The 17,382-nt window shown below is 33.1% G+C and overlaps 1 protein-coding gene across 13 annotated transcripts in view; it reads right to left on the bottom strand.

Annotated features, from left to right (window-relative positions):
* The window catches only part of MYCBP2 (MYC binding protein 2), a 262,254-nt gene that overhangs the window by 70,488 nt on the left and 174,384 nt on the right, over nucleotides 1-17,382 (bottom strand). For 9 of the 13 annotated variants that reach the window (XM_032864195.1, XM_032864196.1, XM_032864197.1 and 6 more), the window contains 6 exons: nucleotides 16,613-16,729; nucleotides 15,542-15,682; nucleotides 6,836-6,910; nucleotides 3,800-4,024; nucleotides 2,796-2,928; nucleotides 114-236 (listed from right to left, as the gene is read on the bottom strand). In XM_032864195.1, the coding sequence (XP_032720086.1) occupies nucleotides 114-236; nucleotides 2,796-2,928; nucleotides 3,800-4,024; nucleotides 6,836-6,910; nucleotides 15,542-15,682; nucleotides 16,613-16,729 (814 nt within the window). The remainder of the gene's footprint in view (nucleotides 1-113; nucleotides 237-2,795; nucleotides 2,929-3,799; nucleotides 4,025-6,835; nucleotides 6,911-15,541; nucleotides 15,683-16,612; nucleotides 16,730-17,382) is intronic. The other 4 variants (XM_032864198.1, XM_032864203.1, XM_032864201.1 and 1 more) reach the window with 3 other exon arrangements.

Here is a 17,382-nt window from a genome sequence, read left to right as displayed (position 1 = left end):
TAGTTTTCTAGGAAACTTTAATAAAGTTTCATGGGTGAACAGTAAGAAAAATGGGTAAAAGAGAAGGTAATAAAAAATATTAAAGTTGGGTAGACTCACTTTCAAACACCTACCTTTATTATTTCCAAGTCCATAATCAAATCCTTGGGCGCTGCAACTTGCCCCTTTATTAAAAGCTTGCACTGAGAAAGGGCTTGGAGGAGGAGTCTGAGAATTCTGATCCAGAAGAACTTGTTCTATAATAAAAGGCACAGCTATAACATTAGTTTCTTATGTGCTATTCCCTATTCACTTACATTTCTAGACTCTTTTCAAAAAATCAATCCCAGCACTTCCCTTAGGCAATACTCTTCAGTATGAGACATTTCAGCAGTGGAAGAGCTCTTGTGGAAAATACCCATGAACATTAATCTCAGTGCGAAAGACAACATCACTCTTAAAACCTCAGAATGGTCTCAGCACCAAGCATGAAGTCTGTTTCTAACCAAGCAGTAACTTTGCCTACTAGTTTTACTTAAAGATATGAAAGACCTGTCTGTAAAGAATTTTAACAAGAGGAAAATTTTGTTTTACTTATACTACCTCATATAAATTGCTATAGTGCCAAATCCTCTTATTTCCATATTAGATACAGTTACTTACTAATACCAATGAGCAGACTATTTGGATACAATTATCAACTAATCTTAGTGATTTTAAGGCACTAACTCATCACTTTTTTCCTGATCACCCCAGGTCTTATGTTAATTTAAGAATCACATTATGATCAAATATATATGTATCAAAGAGGGAAAGGATGTTAAGTGATGGCAGAGAGAAATGTAAACTTCTGCTTTTAGGGCTGAAAATCTTTCTTAGCAGAAATAATATCCTAATTTAATTTAAGAAGCATTTTATTTAAGAAGAATCTTCTACCTTCTAAGTAAGTAAGTAAAGTAAGTAAGTGAGTAAAATTCTCCCTTTAAAAGTCAGTCTTTAGAATAGACAGCATTTTACATTTTAATAACAGCTAACCTTCCCATCTGGCACCTTTATGTTATTATTTGTTCATGTAGCTTTCATATCAAACTTATTAAGCATTTTCATTTTGTAAATGAGAAAACTGAATGACAGAGATGTTAGGTAACTTGGCCAAGGTCACACTACTAAAAAGCTGCAGAGCTTGTATTTGTGTTCTAGCAGTCGAGCTCCAGAGTCCACTTTTACACATGAGGCTATATTAGGCCATACTGCCAGTTAAAATAATTATTACGCTAGGAAGGTCCTTTGATAGTTACCTACACTATTCTCATACTATTGAACTATGTCTTCTATAAAGTTGATCCCACTTTAGGTATTTTTATTTATATCTAAATATTCCTATATAGTGGGAATGTTTACAAATTTCTGAATACGTAGTATGTATGTAAGTATATTATAAATGAGAAGGTTATTCTGTAAAATGTCTGACTTACATCAAGTGAACCCTTTTTCATTCTCACAACAAATGGAAGAACAGTTATGCCATAAGGGAGTAGGTTCTCAAATTCTATTCATTGACTACTGACACAGGGTGGTATGGTGTAATGAGCACAGCACTTCAAACACGAATGAAGATTCTGGCTCAGGTCTTACATCTGCCATATAGCCATATTGCCATGTATAACCATAGGCAAGTCATTTTAAATTCTGTGACCTTTAGTTTCCTTATCTGTAAAATGAAGATTATATAACTTATCTCACAGGGTTGTTGTGAGGGAAAAAAAGGGAGGACTTTAATGTACAATATTAATATATCTAAATGTACTCTGTCATTCATGCAGCTTTAACTTTTTAAAAAATCTATTTATACTTATGGCCATATTACCTCTTGGGACAATAAATACTGTGAACTTACTCTCTTTTGGATAAATACACATGTTCGTTTATTTATCTGACCTTTTCCTTTAAGCTTTGGGATTTGATTTGGAATAAAATCTATGCTTGACTTACCCACTTATTTTGATGCCCTAACTAATATTTTTGTGACCCAACTTGTATTTACAAAACTTAGTATGCAATTAGTATGTTTTAGAATAAGGAACACAAAGATTAAAAACCTGTGCCTGTCCACAAGGGACTCACAATCTAGGTTTAAAGATATGAAAATTAACTTCAATATAGAAACAGTTTTGTCTAGTGGTGAATATAGTTCTTTGGGAACACAGAATTCTTAGTCAGTTTCAGTTAAAGCTTCACCCAAGTGATGACATGGTCTGAACTTGGAAGAACCATGTTTCTGCCCACAGGAGAATGAATAGAGGGGGACAATAAGCAAAGTCTTTTATCAAATAAGACCGTTACTAAAAAAGATAAAGTTGAAAGCTGAAACTCTAACAACAACATAGTAATGCTCCAAAAGATGCTATGCATTTATCCAATGCTCAATGAGACAAAATTCAATCAAATGAAATTGCCTGGGAGAAGTACTGTGATTAATGGTTTGAAAAGTGAATCTCCATTTAGTGGCAGGAAGGGTAAAACATTCAGCCTTGGACTGGCACAGAATAATGAATTCATATGAATCCACATCAATGAAATAAAAAGCATGGTTCAAGGATGGAATCATATGTTTCATATTTTCTTTTAATTCTCTTCTTACAAGTGCATTCATTTAGTATCCATTATTTTACAAACAAATGTTAACAATTTTAAGATTTTAACCTTTAGTTTTGCTTTTTTACCTAAAAAAACAAAAAACAAAAAACACAAAAATGCTGTTTACTTCTGCATTCCAAAGGTTAATCAGATTAAATCACAAATTTAAGCCAACTTGCCATCTTCATGTCGGAGGTACTGGTTTCCGCCTCTGTCTCTAGCTAAGGACCATGCCTCTCCTTCATCACTCTCACAGAACTCTACCATGCTGTTCTTATCCAGCTGCACCCACGCACCTTCAGAATTGGTTACCTAGTACATAACAAAAAGCATGATTGATTGATTGGCTTGACTCTTTAGGGCACTCAGGCTGAAAACCAGCAACAAATTTAAGTGTTTGAACAGGGTAATCATTCAGAAAGTTTTTACCAGAAATTAGTTTCTGAAATTAAGACCACAGCCTGAGGTAAGACAGAAATCAATAAAAAGTTCTGTAAAATACTGCTTATTTATGACTTTGGTAAAAATAGTAATTTTTAAGGCACAGGATAACCCCTAAGTAACTTGAAATATTACCCCAAAACAGGTGGCACTCTCTCTTTTTCTTTTTGGCACCTAAAATGTCCTAACATGGCAAACTATTATTTAGATTGGTCGTGTCTATAAAATAACCTGAAAATGACCCTGACACTGAGAAATAGCATGACACACTACATCTTCAAGCTCATCAGTGAGGCAAATGCCACAGGTGACTAAAAAGTAATTTTATTTGCTCAGGACTTCAGTGAGACACATAAATGGGAACAAAGAAATGTAACTTTATATGTATTACATCTCCACACCAATTCATAGCAAATATTTTAAAGTGCTGTTAATCAATGACGTTATAATACATTCTGTAATTATGAAAAGATATATGCACATACCAAACATTCATATGTACAATACAAATCATTTTGTTAATATAAATATTGTTTTCACAAGGATAATTGTAAGAAAAAAATTACTTAAAAAAGAAACAGAAAAATTATGTTAGTAATATTTGTAATACAAGTAAAGATAAAGAACATTAACATTTAGGAACCTGGGAAGGAAATGGCAACCTTTGGAAGAAAGAGATGCTCTGGTTGTATTATATTAAAAAGGAATAATTTAGAAGTCATGAAGCTACAAGAATCCATACCTCTCCCACTGCTTTGACTTTGTTTCCCAGAACTAACATTCCAATTGGGATACCTCTAAGGTTAGGGCAGCTTCTGATGTTGTGACCGGAAGGTCCCGTCTTCACTACCTTGTACATGCCTGGCCCTCCTCGCAAGAACGGCATATCCTGTTCTTGCATTGTGGCTTCCTGTGGGCAGCAGGAGTTTATATCTTTGAAAAAGTCATCAGTATTAGTTTTAGGTTCCTGAAAATTTGAATAGGAAAAAAAATAAACAAAATACAATCTATTATCACTTTGTCATCCTCTTATTAATAGCTTTTACAGCAAGTCTATAATACTATCAAACGAGAATACAATAACAGAATATATACATTAATACCACTACTAAAGAATCTGTCAGTTTCTCAATGCTGAGTAATACTTAAAATAGATGTGAAGAAAAGTTAGCGGGAGAGCGAATGAACCTCTGGTTTTTGCCCACCACAGTTTAAGAAATATGGTAGTACTTGGTTTTATTTTTATCTTTTAATGAAATATTAAAGAGTAGGAACAATAAAAAAATGCACTCTGTGAACCACAACTGAATAATTTTGAATCATTATTACTGCATTGCTGCATGTTGGTATGGATTAAAAAGTCTAAATCTTCATTTCCTTACACTTTGTAATATTTATTTATAGAGAAAACAGGTGTGAAGACTCTGGAGACTTATCTATAAATAGTGATAGCAATAATTAAAAAAAGGGCATAAAATATAACTGCATCTTAATATTTACTAGTTATGAATGAAGTAAGAGTGCTTATAAGATTTTAACAACTCATATTTTCTTAATATAATACAAATAAAAATGTCTTGTTAGATTTGCTAGGCCATTACTAAACATATTAATGCTATTAGCAGAAAAAGATGATTATACTTCCAGTACAGAAATTAATATCAAAGATGCATTTTTACAGAAATATAATACATTTAGATATAAAAGGGTTGTTTCTAAAATGAAAGAAAAGGATATGCTCTAAATTTTCTGTTGAATCTGAAATCTGAATGAAATTGTTTCCTGTGTGAATGTAATAAAGAGAAATAATAACCTTCTCGCATTTGTCTTCTTCCCAACCATATGTAAAGGAAAGTTCCATAGCGGGGGTTCTTCCATTGTCATTACTACTCCTTTAAGACAGATTTAAACTGTACTTTTAAATACAGTACTAGAGACTCTAAAAATTGTATTATGTTTAAATACAACAAAAGATGACCATAATGGGGCACTTATTCAAACATTAGGTTAAAATTAAATTAATATTTAGCAATGTCATATAAATGGGATAAAAATGAAAAAACCCACTAATATTTATACAAGATAAAATAATCCTGAATAGTTCTATCCCTCTATCACTACAAGTAGTCTCATACTAAAGGGTCTTTCCTATGGTAAAAAATTAAATATAAAATCCTGAGGTTAAAAAAAAATTAAAAAAAAATGTGGATTCAAGAATTCTGTGTACCTGTGACTTTAATTCAATATATGATCAGGGAAAAAAATTTTTTTTAAAGATTTTATTTATATATTTGACAGAGAGAGATCACAAGTAGGCAGAGAGAGGCAGGTGGGGGCGGGGGTGGGGAAACAGGCTCCCTGCTGAGCAGAGAGCCTGATGCGGAGCTGGATCCCAGGACCCTAAGATCATAACCTGAGCTGAAGTCAGAGGCTTAACCCACTGAGCCACCCAGGTGCCCCCAATCAGGGAAAATTTTTAAACCCACTATTAACCTTCACATAATATTCCATAAATTTCATTAAGGTGATAAATAATCACCAATTTTTACATATACAAATATGTACTAGGGATAGTATTTATTTACATTTAATATAATTGTCATGCTGTATTTATCTAACATTCTTTAGTCATACATTGACAATTTAATGGAAATGAGAATTTTAAACACCTGAAAAATTTAGATTAGAATTATAATCTAAAGTAAACTTAAAATATGCATTGTCCTTACCCATGCATTTGTATTTATATAAACTTACATAAGAATACAAAAGATGGTGCTCAAAATAAAAATGGGAGAGTAAGGGTCTAAACTTTAAACTGTGTTACTACACTAACAAAGTTCTCAGTAAACATTTAAAAATGTCTAGTTGTGAATAATCAATTTTAGTAAATACATCATGCTATTTCATAGTTGTAAGAGGCACGTTAGTCCTATTTACAACTCATTTTTTAAAAAATTACATGGGATGATGTAAAAAACAAGCAAATATGAATAGATTTAGTGAAAAATCAATTTCACTGGTATTCAATGATATATCTACAGCTTTTAACTGAGTTATAACAGTATTTCTAACTTTTGATCATTTAGTGTAACATTAAGAGGTAAGTCTTGGCAAAAACTAGTAACAATTTCAAGTTATTCAGTGAAAGGTAATATATGAGAACTTCTATTAAGATATTTGTTATTGAACTATACAAATTAATAAATACAAAACAAAGTCTATACTTTTTTTTTATACTAAGCAGCATAAGAAGAACTGATATACAAAAAAGGTCATAGAACTATAGCTGTCATCCTCAAGCAACCCTAGCAATACACACTTCATTCAGTACAGAAATGGCAGACCTTGGGGGCCAGCCTGTGAAACTGACATAGTGCAGTGCTCTTTTTTCTCCTTGCATTCCCACCCCATTCTCAGATGAACATCCAAAAGGGCACTGTGAAAGGCTAGGGAAGAAGAGAAGGGCCACAGAGTGGGGACTCGCCCACTGAAATAAGCAAGCTCTGAGAAAGCCAGATGTGGATGTCGTGGGAAAAGCTAGTCATAAATTACATATGCAAATCTGAAGTCATATAAAAGCTTAACTTAAACTAATAATACATTCTTCGGCAAAAGTAGAGGGAAAAGGATTACCATGGCGACTCAACTGTAGCACTTTTTTGGCAAAAATTCTTTTATTAACCATAAGCAAGAGCTTCAAAAGGTAGAAGGTAAAATTTATTATACATGCTGAAATACCTGAATAATGTATGACTGTTCCTTATAGTTAACTCACCTGGGGAAAAAAAGCTTTGGAAGTCCATGAAAATACGTCCAAATCCCTGACTCCTTGGCTAGCATTAAAGATACTCTGAGCGACAAAGTTTAAGAAAGAAAAATATCAACAAAGAAAGGGAACAGGATATTATCTGCAGAAGATGCGTTTACAGTAACAACATTGTTCTGTACTCTAGCACCAGCACTGTGATATTATTTTACTAAAGGGAAACTGAAGCCACCTGAGTAAACCACACAGCAAAGAAAGACTGATAAATTTAAGTTTTTGTCAAAAGCTCTCCATGGATATAGTGTGTCATGCCATTTACTAAAATTAAGAGCCAGACATTGATTTAAAGCTTAAGACAGTCAATCCAAGTAGGAAACCTTCAAACTCTTTTAATAGACTACATGTTTCAATACACGCTAGATTTGTTTTATGACAGAAAACAGTCTGCTGTTTTATAAAGAAAGTGTAAATAATATAGTTTGTATTGATAGTGCAATTATCATTATGAATAATAATGGCATGTAGAATCTGTGGACATTTTTGCTTTTTAAAATACAAAAAAGAAAAAAAATAAAAAGCTAAAAAAAACTAAGTAGTTTTTTCAATTTCCCTTTCTTCTCTGAATGAGAAAAAATCATTTGGAAATGTTACTGAAAGCTGTTAGGAAATATGTTAAGAAAAGCATACAGAAAAACATACAACCTGAATCTTTTCTCAAAAGACGGACCTAGTTTTCTTCATTTTAAAGTTTAGGAAATGCACAGAGCATTTTCATCTCTATGTTAGAATCTAAAAATATTTTGTTAAACAACCAACTTGCAGCAGCATGGTCCCAGAAAAATCAACATCTTCAGAAAATGTCTTAATGAAAATGTAAATGGGATACATTTTACATAAAAATATCATGCAACTGAATATATTTGTATGATCTGAAATTAAAATCTCTCCAGTGAATAGCAATTACAATTTTACTGCTTATGTAAATACAGGGATAAATGGTTATTTTTGGGGGAAAAAAAAGAGGACACTCAAAATGTTAATAAAAGCTGTTGTCATCTAAAACTTCAACACAAAAGAAATGTAATTCCCAACCAATTATAAGTCACTTTTGATAATGAAAATTTATTTAATATTCTCTAGTTCTGTATTTTCCTCATGTATATATGTATGGACAGATGTACATACACACCCATATACATACATATGCATGTTAATTCAGAAATATAAGACATATGAAAGCCAGAAAAATGAATTTCTAGTAATATGCCTACAAATAAATCTGAAACAAAATAAAAACCAAAAACCAAACCCCCCTCCACATTTAAAAATGTACAGCAAATAGGGCCCTTTCTCTTTAGGTGAAGTAGAAACAAGATACAAAGCATTTTAAAATACTATTCTTTGGGGAAAAAGATGTCCTTACTGGTTCACTCATGTATATAGAATTTTTGGGCTATGTGCTCAATGGTTTTTCTCCTTCACAGCAAATAGAGGTGCAGACCTTTTGACATAAAACAATATCAAGTTTTTTTTTTAGCGTTTTCTATTTTTTCTAGCATAAATTTCTGTAGTGTTAAAAGCAATGTAAAAAGCATTGTGAAAAGCAAGGCAGAAGTTAGTGATAAGAAGCAATGTCGTGATTAACAATATTTAAAGCTTGTACTTGTATTTCAGTGTGCAAACTTAAGTCTTTCCGGAGTCTGAGAACATGAGTTAACATGTATAATGATATTTTAAAGTTACATGACTGCTAACCATTATAATAAATTGCCAATCAAATCAATTTTGTACGTGTTAATCATATATGGAGTCGAATTTGACATTTGTCTGCTTTTGTTCTGAATTTGTGGAAAATTCTTAGCCACACTGATTTACTATTATTATTTTAAGAATATGGTGTCCAAATAAAATTCAGTTTATCAAATATCAAAAATACATCTGATAGAAAGCTCGAGTTTAAAAATAATATATACTTGCATGGTTTTCTTTAGAAAATTTAGGAAAGTTGTTTAAAGATATACACATGCATGAAAATATTAATTTCTCTGAAGTCTCAATTTCTTACTTTAAAAATACATAAATTAGGATTCATAGATTAATAGGAGTACCACTATGTATATGTGTATATACATATACACAAGTATACATATATCTATAATAATCTAAGTCCTTTTATTCTCAAAGACTAAAGACAAAGATGGTCTCTTAAGAAAATTAAAACTTAAAGCATACTAAAACCCTAACTAAACTAATGAGCACTAAACTGCAACTCTAAGCTGATAATCTTTCAAGGCACAGAAGATTAAGTAAGTGAATAATTTTCACTGTGAAAATACATGACCAAACATGCCAAATGTTCATGCAAAAATATGATAATAATTCTTTCCTGGCGCTGCCTGATGAGCAGAGTTAAGAATTGCCATTTTTAAAGCGAAAAAGATAAAATCTCTCAGGAAAATAAAAAACAGCATCTGTATAACAATTAGTGTATTTTAATTGCCTTAATTTCATTTTGTTACCGGTGTATTAAGTAAATATTTAGTATTTACTAAGATTAAAAAACAGATTATGTATATATATACACAAGTCTATGAACATAACAAATCCAAGCAATTCAGGGTATGTTAAAGCTGTGGCTATCAGGCATCATCAGGTAACCAAGAAGAATGAAACTGGACATAAATAAAATGTGAAAAACATTTGCTAATTTGACCAACTGCCCTGGGTAATGCTGTTAGAGAGATTACCAAAAGATATTTTCCCTTCATCTCTCTTCCACATCTTCAGGGCCCTAAAATTTGGAAAAATCAACCTACTTTCTATATGTGAACACCAATCAGCCTATGCAGGTTTGTACAAATGCATGGAGATGTTCTGAGACACAAGTTGCTTCTGCAAGAATTCAGATAATATAGGCAATATAAAGATATTTTAGAATACTTCCAATGAGGTATTATTTAGTTTCTGGATATAAACTCTAACACTCAACCTTCACAAAGTTGGAAGCCTCATTTTTGGCAAGTATCCAAAGAATTGGGCCTGCATGTTTCAAATCACTTTATCTCCCAGCCCTCTCCTAGAAGTAAACTTGTTTTCCAAAAAAATTTAAGCTCTACTCTAGGTAGTCAAATATCTCCCATGTCAAGTACATAATTTATTCTCTCTTTTTCTACTTATATTTTCCTCAATGAATGAAACATCCTATTAGCCTGCTTATATTTCATAGTTTCCAATCTTCAGGATTTTAATTTAAGATCAACATTTTATGCCCTATGCCTTCTAAGACTAATGTACATCAACTTCAGAGTCCAGAGTGCTAATCAGTTTATGATGGGACCATGACCTATGCCACCTTCAACATGTATCACAGTATTCATCCTCAATTCAACTATTAAGGTCATGAATATTCACATTTCTTTAATTTGGGAGTTCAACCCAAAGGAATATGATTTTCAGAGCTATATATTTACTATATCCTTTTGTAATTATGTATATCTTTCTCTCTCCACTACTTTCTACTTGTGATCCTGGGAGAGTAGCTATCTGTTGACACACAAAAAAAGAATAAAATACATTAACATCACAGGTCACAATGAAATTAAAGGAGAGAATATTAAATGAGGAGCAGCATATATGTGATAGGAATTATTTTGAGAAGCACGATCATATCAAATGCCAAGATTTAAAATTTAGTATTCAACAAATGTTGAAAGCCTACCATGAGCAAAATGCAGTATTTAATACTTTGGAAGAAATGTGGATGAATAAGAAGGGATTCTTAATGAGTCCTTACCCTAAAGAAGCTTAACAGAAATAAGAGGTATACAAGTACAAGTGGGCCACAGGCAAGAAAATAAACTGAACATTGTGGGTAAGAAGTAAGGCTTTCCTACTTTTACAGACAAAGTACTAAGGAAAGAGAGGGAAACCTAATTTCCCCAGTACTTCTATGCTTTCTACCCCCACTCCTTTACTTCACCATATTAACTAGTTTCCAGTTTCCAAACACAGCAGGCCTCCATAACTTTCAACAGTTGATTCTCTGTCTAGAAATTCCTTCACATTTCTTAATAACTTTTCGTCTCTTCAAGTATTACTTCCTAAGTGAAGTCATTCTGTAACTTATCACAGTGCAACCTAATTATTTGAGTATGGCATGTCTGTCAAATTATATAGTGAGGACCCCAAGAGGAAGAACTGTACTTCTCATTTATTTTATATCCCTTCCCTTTCCTCTCTACTCAGTGCCTACTTCCTATCTTGGTATTTAGGTATATTAATAAGGACTCAATAGTCCGTGAGTGAACAACTAATAAATTACTAACTGCAGCATTACTGAGAAGTACAGATAAGAAAAGATGACAACAGAAATTTCTGAGCCTGGTCAACTAGGAAAACAGTAAAAATGCTAGAAAAAAAAGGAAAGCATTTTAGACAAATGAAACAACATTAAACAAAGATTCTAAGATGCACAACTGAACAGTGTGTTCTAAAATGGGCACAAAGTTCTGGTTTTCTTTTAAAGGGTACAATGTCTATAAGCACATAAGCACCTCACATAAAAGGATCTGTATTCTTCATATTATTCCCTGTTCTTACCACTAATTAACATATATTTTTAAAAATACAGTTATATATAATAGGAAAGTCTAATGCTATTTACTCTCTGAACTAAAGCATTACTATAAGTGCTAAAATAGAGTGAAAGTCACATTTGCACTAAGTGAGGATACCATCAATTCTTGGCAAAGTAATTAAGTATTGTGAGGCAGGCCAACGGTTAGTTACAGTACCTATTTGCAATGACAACAGGAGTTCTATAATATGGCTAAATACAGAAGACAGTGTAACAAAAATCACTTTAAAGTTTACTCTAAACAGGATTATTTACAGTGATTTTTAAAGATAGTTCATGAAATGTTTAGTCAGCGTTCCAATTTCTAATCCTTGCTCCCACTCTTCCCAACAGTTTGGGTCAGGATCCGCATAGAGTACACACACTGATGTGAATGCAAAATTGTTTTAACAAGAAAAGGTTTAAGAGGTAGATGTCAAGTTTGCTAAAGGCAACTTTTTGGTATTTTTGCATCTTTTTAAGCTAGTGGAATCTGTCCTTGGTTATTTCTGTATTATTTTTAAATCTCCAGACTCTCTCCCTCTCTCTTTTTGGTTGAGTAGTGTTTAACAAGTATTAGCCATAATTATACTTGATTTATTTATAAATGGACTGAAGTATAAAGGGAGAGCAGGTAGAAAGTGAAAGTGTTTTTCTAGCAATAAATGTAGTAAGAGATATAAATAAGGAAGTAGAAAGATACATTTATTTAGCTGTATTAATTCCCTGAGAGGATGAAATGGAATCAGTATTTCCTCTACCCCTATCATGTTTAGCCCTACAGAGTAACCTACTCATTAAAAACACTGACTGGGTAAGGGGCCTGCCCCCGTCCCTATAGACAAAACCTTAAAAAACTAGTCTGTCTTTGCCTACACCAGGCTGACTGTGTGAGTCCTCATCTAACAACTGCATTGAAACAACTTTATACCAGATCTGTTTGGAGCCATAGGCCAGTTAGTTTTATCCCCTCTCTCATCTTTGGTCGTCACATAAAATATAAACCCTTCTATCGTATACCTGTTTTCATATTTTTATACTAAAACTGCTATATGCTTCTCCCTGATTCAGCATCAAACTATTGCCATCTGTCCCATTACTTCATATTGTATCTAAGGGGACCCCTCCTTCAATGGTAAACATCTTTAACCCTGTGGGTCACAGTGCTGCCATCCACCACCTGTGTGTCTTTGTGCTGATACAGATGATCACCTAAGTGCTGAGCCTTTTAGTTCTCAGACTGAGGTAGTTAAAATGACTTTCCCCTCCACTATACTTCAGCTACGGGCTTATGGTCACATTAACAGGCCATATCATTCAGTAAAATGCTCTATGAAAAAAAACCCTCAAATATTCTATTTTATCACAAACCATCTATCCTTCTGTCTCTTCAACTACAGTGTACTTATATATCTTGTTCTAGGATTTATTATGCCTCCAAATGCCTTGGATCCTCCACTTCTCCTTTCATTTTTCTAACTCAGGCTGAATTCCACAGTTGGTGAACTCAAGTCTTCTTTCATCAACATCTGAAATTCTGTCCCTGTTTTTCTGTCACAGCAGCCCCAAATTCCGGCCATTGCTATAATTGACTCTCTTGGCACTTTTGATTCTAGACACTTAGGACTAGGGGTGAGGAAGGGAGGAAGGGCATCCAGAATGGATCCATCCATTGGTCTCATTGGGTCCCGAGTGGCCCACTAATTCAAAAACAAGTAGTTTTTCTTCAGATCCCTCTCCTGTTTCTCTCAAACATTATTCCAAGCCTTTATTGGACGTCTAAACCCTCTAACTTAACTCATTTGTTTCCATCTTAACTGAGGTCTTTTGTCTTTTCTATCTTATAAAACTCATGGTCTCCTTCAAACTCTTCCCTTTCTCTCACCATCCCTAAAAAAACTTACCTACTGCCATACATATCCCCTCTCACAAAACAACTCTCCAAATGTGCCCTGAATTCCATTTTCTCCTCCTTTTTCAGTCTTCAAATTTCTTATCTATATCTGTATTTCTGCCTTTGTACTGACATCTTTCTTTTTTTAATTTATAAGGATCTCAAGTCATTATTAAAATAAAGGAAGGGGAAAAACCTCAGCCTTGTCAATAATCCTGGGCATTCTGAGTTACCTACATTAAAATAGAACTCATGTCATTCTTCAACATAAAGAAAGGCTAAAAAAATACCACAAGTCACTTCATATCTTCAATATTCTGCCTCTACATTTCTTCAAATAAATCACTGACAACCTCTTTCACATTCCAGCAAAAATGCATCATGAAGTATTTGTACGGCTCACCCATTTGGCTTTTTTTCTTACTTCTGTTACTGCCCTTCTCTCTTTGGTCTCAAGAAGACCGTCTACTACAAACGGTCTCTTGAATGGGGTTTAAGAGCATCAAATAATGGAACACACTGTTCCAAAATGAAACCAGGGGATTTAAAACTTCAACACACATTTCTTGCTCTTCCTTTCTGCCTTTGCTTATTCTCATTTTATCTGTGTGAATATCTTCCTCTTCCAAAAGCATCTCCTCAAATTAGCAAACAAAGGAATTAAGAAGAAAATTTTGGAGTGGGAGAGATGGTAAAGATAATAAAATTTAATTAATGCCTTATCAGAGATAATGGAAAATGGTTTCAAACCATTTAAGGCTAACTTTTTAGATACAGATGATAATTATTCCTTTTCCAGACTAGTCCCTCTTTCCAGAGGCTCGAAATCCTTTTCATTTTTATTTATTTATTTACTAAAGATTTTATTTATTTATTTGTCAGAGAGAGAGCGCACACAAGCAGGGGGAGAGGCAGAGGGAGAAGCAGGCTCCCGCTGAGCAAGGAGCCCGATGCAGGACTCAATCCCAGGGCCCTGGTATCATGACCGAGTGAAGGCAGACGTTTAACTGACTGAGCCACCCAGGTGTCCCTCCCTTTCATTTTTAAATGTAGATACAAATATGAGGAAAATTAAAGAAGATATGGTTTATTTATTCAAAACTTTATATTTTAATTATACATTTAGCATTATTTGGCTTAACCTCAGTAAAACAGTACGCCAACACTCTCCAAACTTTACCACACACCTAACAGTAAAAAACAGATATATATCTCTCCCTACTGTAGTATTATAAAACATATATAAAAGAATATAAAGAAGAATGAGATCAATAAATATGAATAGAAGTTCAATTATTTCTTTCCCCAAAGAATCATCATTCATATCTGTCCCTTTGGAGCACATACTCTGGACCACCAAAGAGGAAAACAAATAATATATTGAATGGTTTAACATAATAAGCTAACTTCATACATGGATTTTTAAGAAATTCAACTGTTTAAAATACGAAGTTTTTTTTAAATCAAATTTTGCTAGTGCTATTTATGAACAGTGTCATAAGGACTATATACATTTGATGGTGAGGAAAAGGAAAAAAATCACATATTTCTGTTTAAATTATAAACCCATAGGTTACTATTACATTTACAGCAATTTATGGACACTGGCTCTAAGTACTCTACTGCATTTGATAAAGAGGTTCAAGGAGTTCTCTGACACCAGAATTCAGTTTCAACTAGAATACTCTAACACCACTAAAAAGAGTAAAGAATCCTTCTTATTTTTACACCATAGTATTATAACATAGTAGTGTTTTAAGCCAAGAAAGAACAGAGGCAAACTTAGACAAAACACAGAGAACTAATTACAAAATGCCAACACACAGAAGAAATATGTTATACGTGTTTTTGAATGTATAATAATACTAAATTTACAATTCTTAGTTTGGAATTCATTCCGAACAGTTGTGTGAATAAGAAAGGGAAAAAAAGTATACTTTCGTTCTCTACTTCTTTGAAAGGAATTCCATAGACCTAGTTTTATTTTACTACCTCCTGCTTGTGATGGATCATAACAAGTACTAAAGACCTTAGCCTTGCCAAACTCCACCTTCATTACACAGAAGCTCTTCAGAATTCAAGCACTTATAAAGTAAAAGTTATTTAGTTGTGGTTTACCTCAGAACTGAAAAGCCTTAATTAAAGAAAGCTCTGTAATGAGGATAGAGTGTACCTATTACACGTTTTAAAACCACCTTTTACTTACGTCAACTGGGACCAGAAGACTCTTGCCAAGATGTTGATTGAAGGACAGGCACCAGGCTTCAGTGTAACCATTCATATTAGGAACATACTTCTTTATTGTCTCATCATTCAGTCTCAGCCATACACCATCATCATTGTGGATCTACGGAAATAAGCAACGAAAACAAGCCATGCCCACCTTTAAGTCCTAGGAGGCAAGCAAGGGCTAAAAGGCTGTAGAGTAAGCAAACAATGGCGGACATGAAGAGTAAGCATCCAGTTTTTGCTGGAGGTACATAAAAGAGAAACTTTAAGGAAAAAGCAGCAAAGAATGACAAGCAAGGTGGTAATTCACACAGGAAGACAGTAAAAACAATGTCACTTAGGAGTAAGAGCACAAAGAAATCACAAATTAAGAGTTTAAACATAAAATGTTTGTTTCTCTAAAGAAGATAAATTCTTCCCTCACCTCAATTTGGATTTTAAAAATCAGAAGTTACTTGGTTGTATTAATAGAAAAATATGTTGTCCTAAGTCAAAGCAATATGTGTGTGTTTTAAACACATTTAAAAACAAACAATACTTAAAATACTTAAGAAAAACTGTACCCATTTTTAATGAGTACTTGTACAGGTTCTATTTTTGTTTTTTTTAAATGATTTCATTCATTGGTTTGAGAGAGAGCAAGAGCACGAACAGCGGGGAGTGGCAGAGGGAGAGACAAACAGACTTTCCACTAAGCAGGGCGCCTGACATTGGGCTCGATCCCAGCACCCCGAGGTCATGACCTGAGCTGAAGGCAGACACTCAACCCCTCAATGGACTGGGCCACTCAGGAGCCCCCAGGTTCTACTTGTTAAAATTAAGTTTCTTTCAGGTTAAAAATATAATTTTATTTGTTTTTAAACATAATTTTAGTTATTTTGTTGATAAAGAAAAATAAAATGTTTGAAACTCAATGAACTCAATTTTCCAAACACTATCCAAACCAATTAAAACATACTAGCAGAAAATTTAGTAACCTTATTATTATACAAATAATGCAAAAACTTTCTGTCCCAAATTTATTACCAAGTGTTTCTTTACAAATTACCTCATCAATGAAAGTGATAGTTCCATTGACTTTTACTATGCCTATCTGCTCACTTTGAAGGGAAGGGTGGCTACGGATACGGAGTCCTGCACTGTCCTTGGCCACAAATTTTCGAACCTGGGAAAGTCAAAGAGAGACAGTTGAGACAGAAAAATCATAGAACAGACATCTTATAAGTGCTAAGAAAATTAAAGAGATTTGAAAGTATTATAATTCTGAGAAAGTTTCCAAAATCATTTGCAGCTGGTTTCCCTGTGCAAGTTAACACTGGTTTATTTATAACAACAGAATTTGTTGTATGTATATGTATTAAATATACATATATAATTTCCTTTCTAAACTTTAAAGACATAGGATAAAAAGGAAAAAAGACCTTTTTTATTTTTAGAAAGATATGATACAAATTCTATTACCAATATTTCCTTTTTAATAAACAGTTTACCAAAATCCCTATACTTTCTAGATGTTAGGAAATTATTTTTTCTTTTGACAGTATAGGATACTTTCCTCGGAAACCTTATGCACCGAAATTCAGTAAAATTTTTGTTAATTGTAAATTTTCAAATAATAGAAGTACACAAGACCTATAAATTACCATAGCATTATACAAAGAAGACTAAAAGTACATGTTTTACAATTGACAAATGATTAGAATTACCACAAAATACCCTTCAAATTGATTTTGGGATATTTAGAATTCAAATACTGAAATCAATCAACTAAAATATAAGATATTGATGGCCACCTTAGAACATCAATGAATAAAATTA

This window comes from Lontra canadensis, unplaced genomic scaffold, assembly GCF_010015895.1.
Source record: "Lontra canadensis isolate GAN:19392208 unplaced genomic scaffold, GSC_riverotter_1.0 scaffold26, whole genome shotgun sequence".
In the NCBI taxonomy this organism is placed as follows: domain Eukaryota; kingdom Metazoa; phylum Chordata; class Mammalia; order Carnivora; family Mustelidae; genus Lontra; species Lontra canadensis.
Note: the sequence above shows the minus strand (reverse complement) of the source record. Positions and strands in the feature narration are given on the sequence as shown.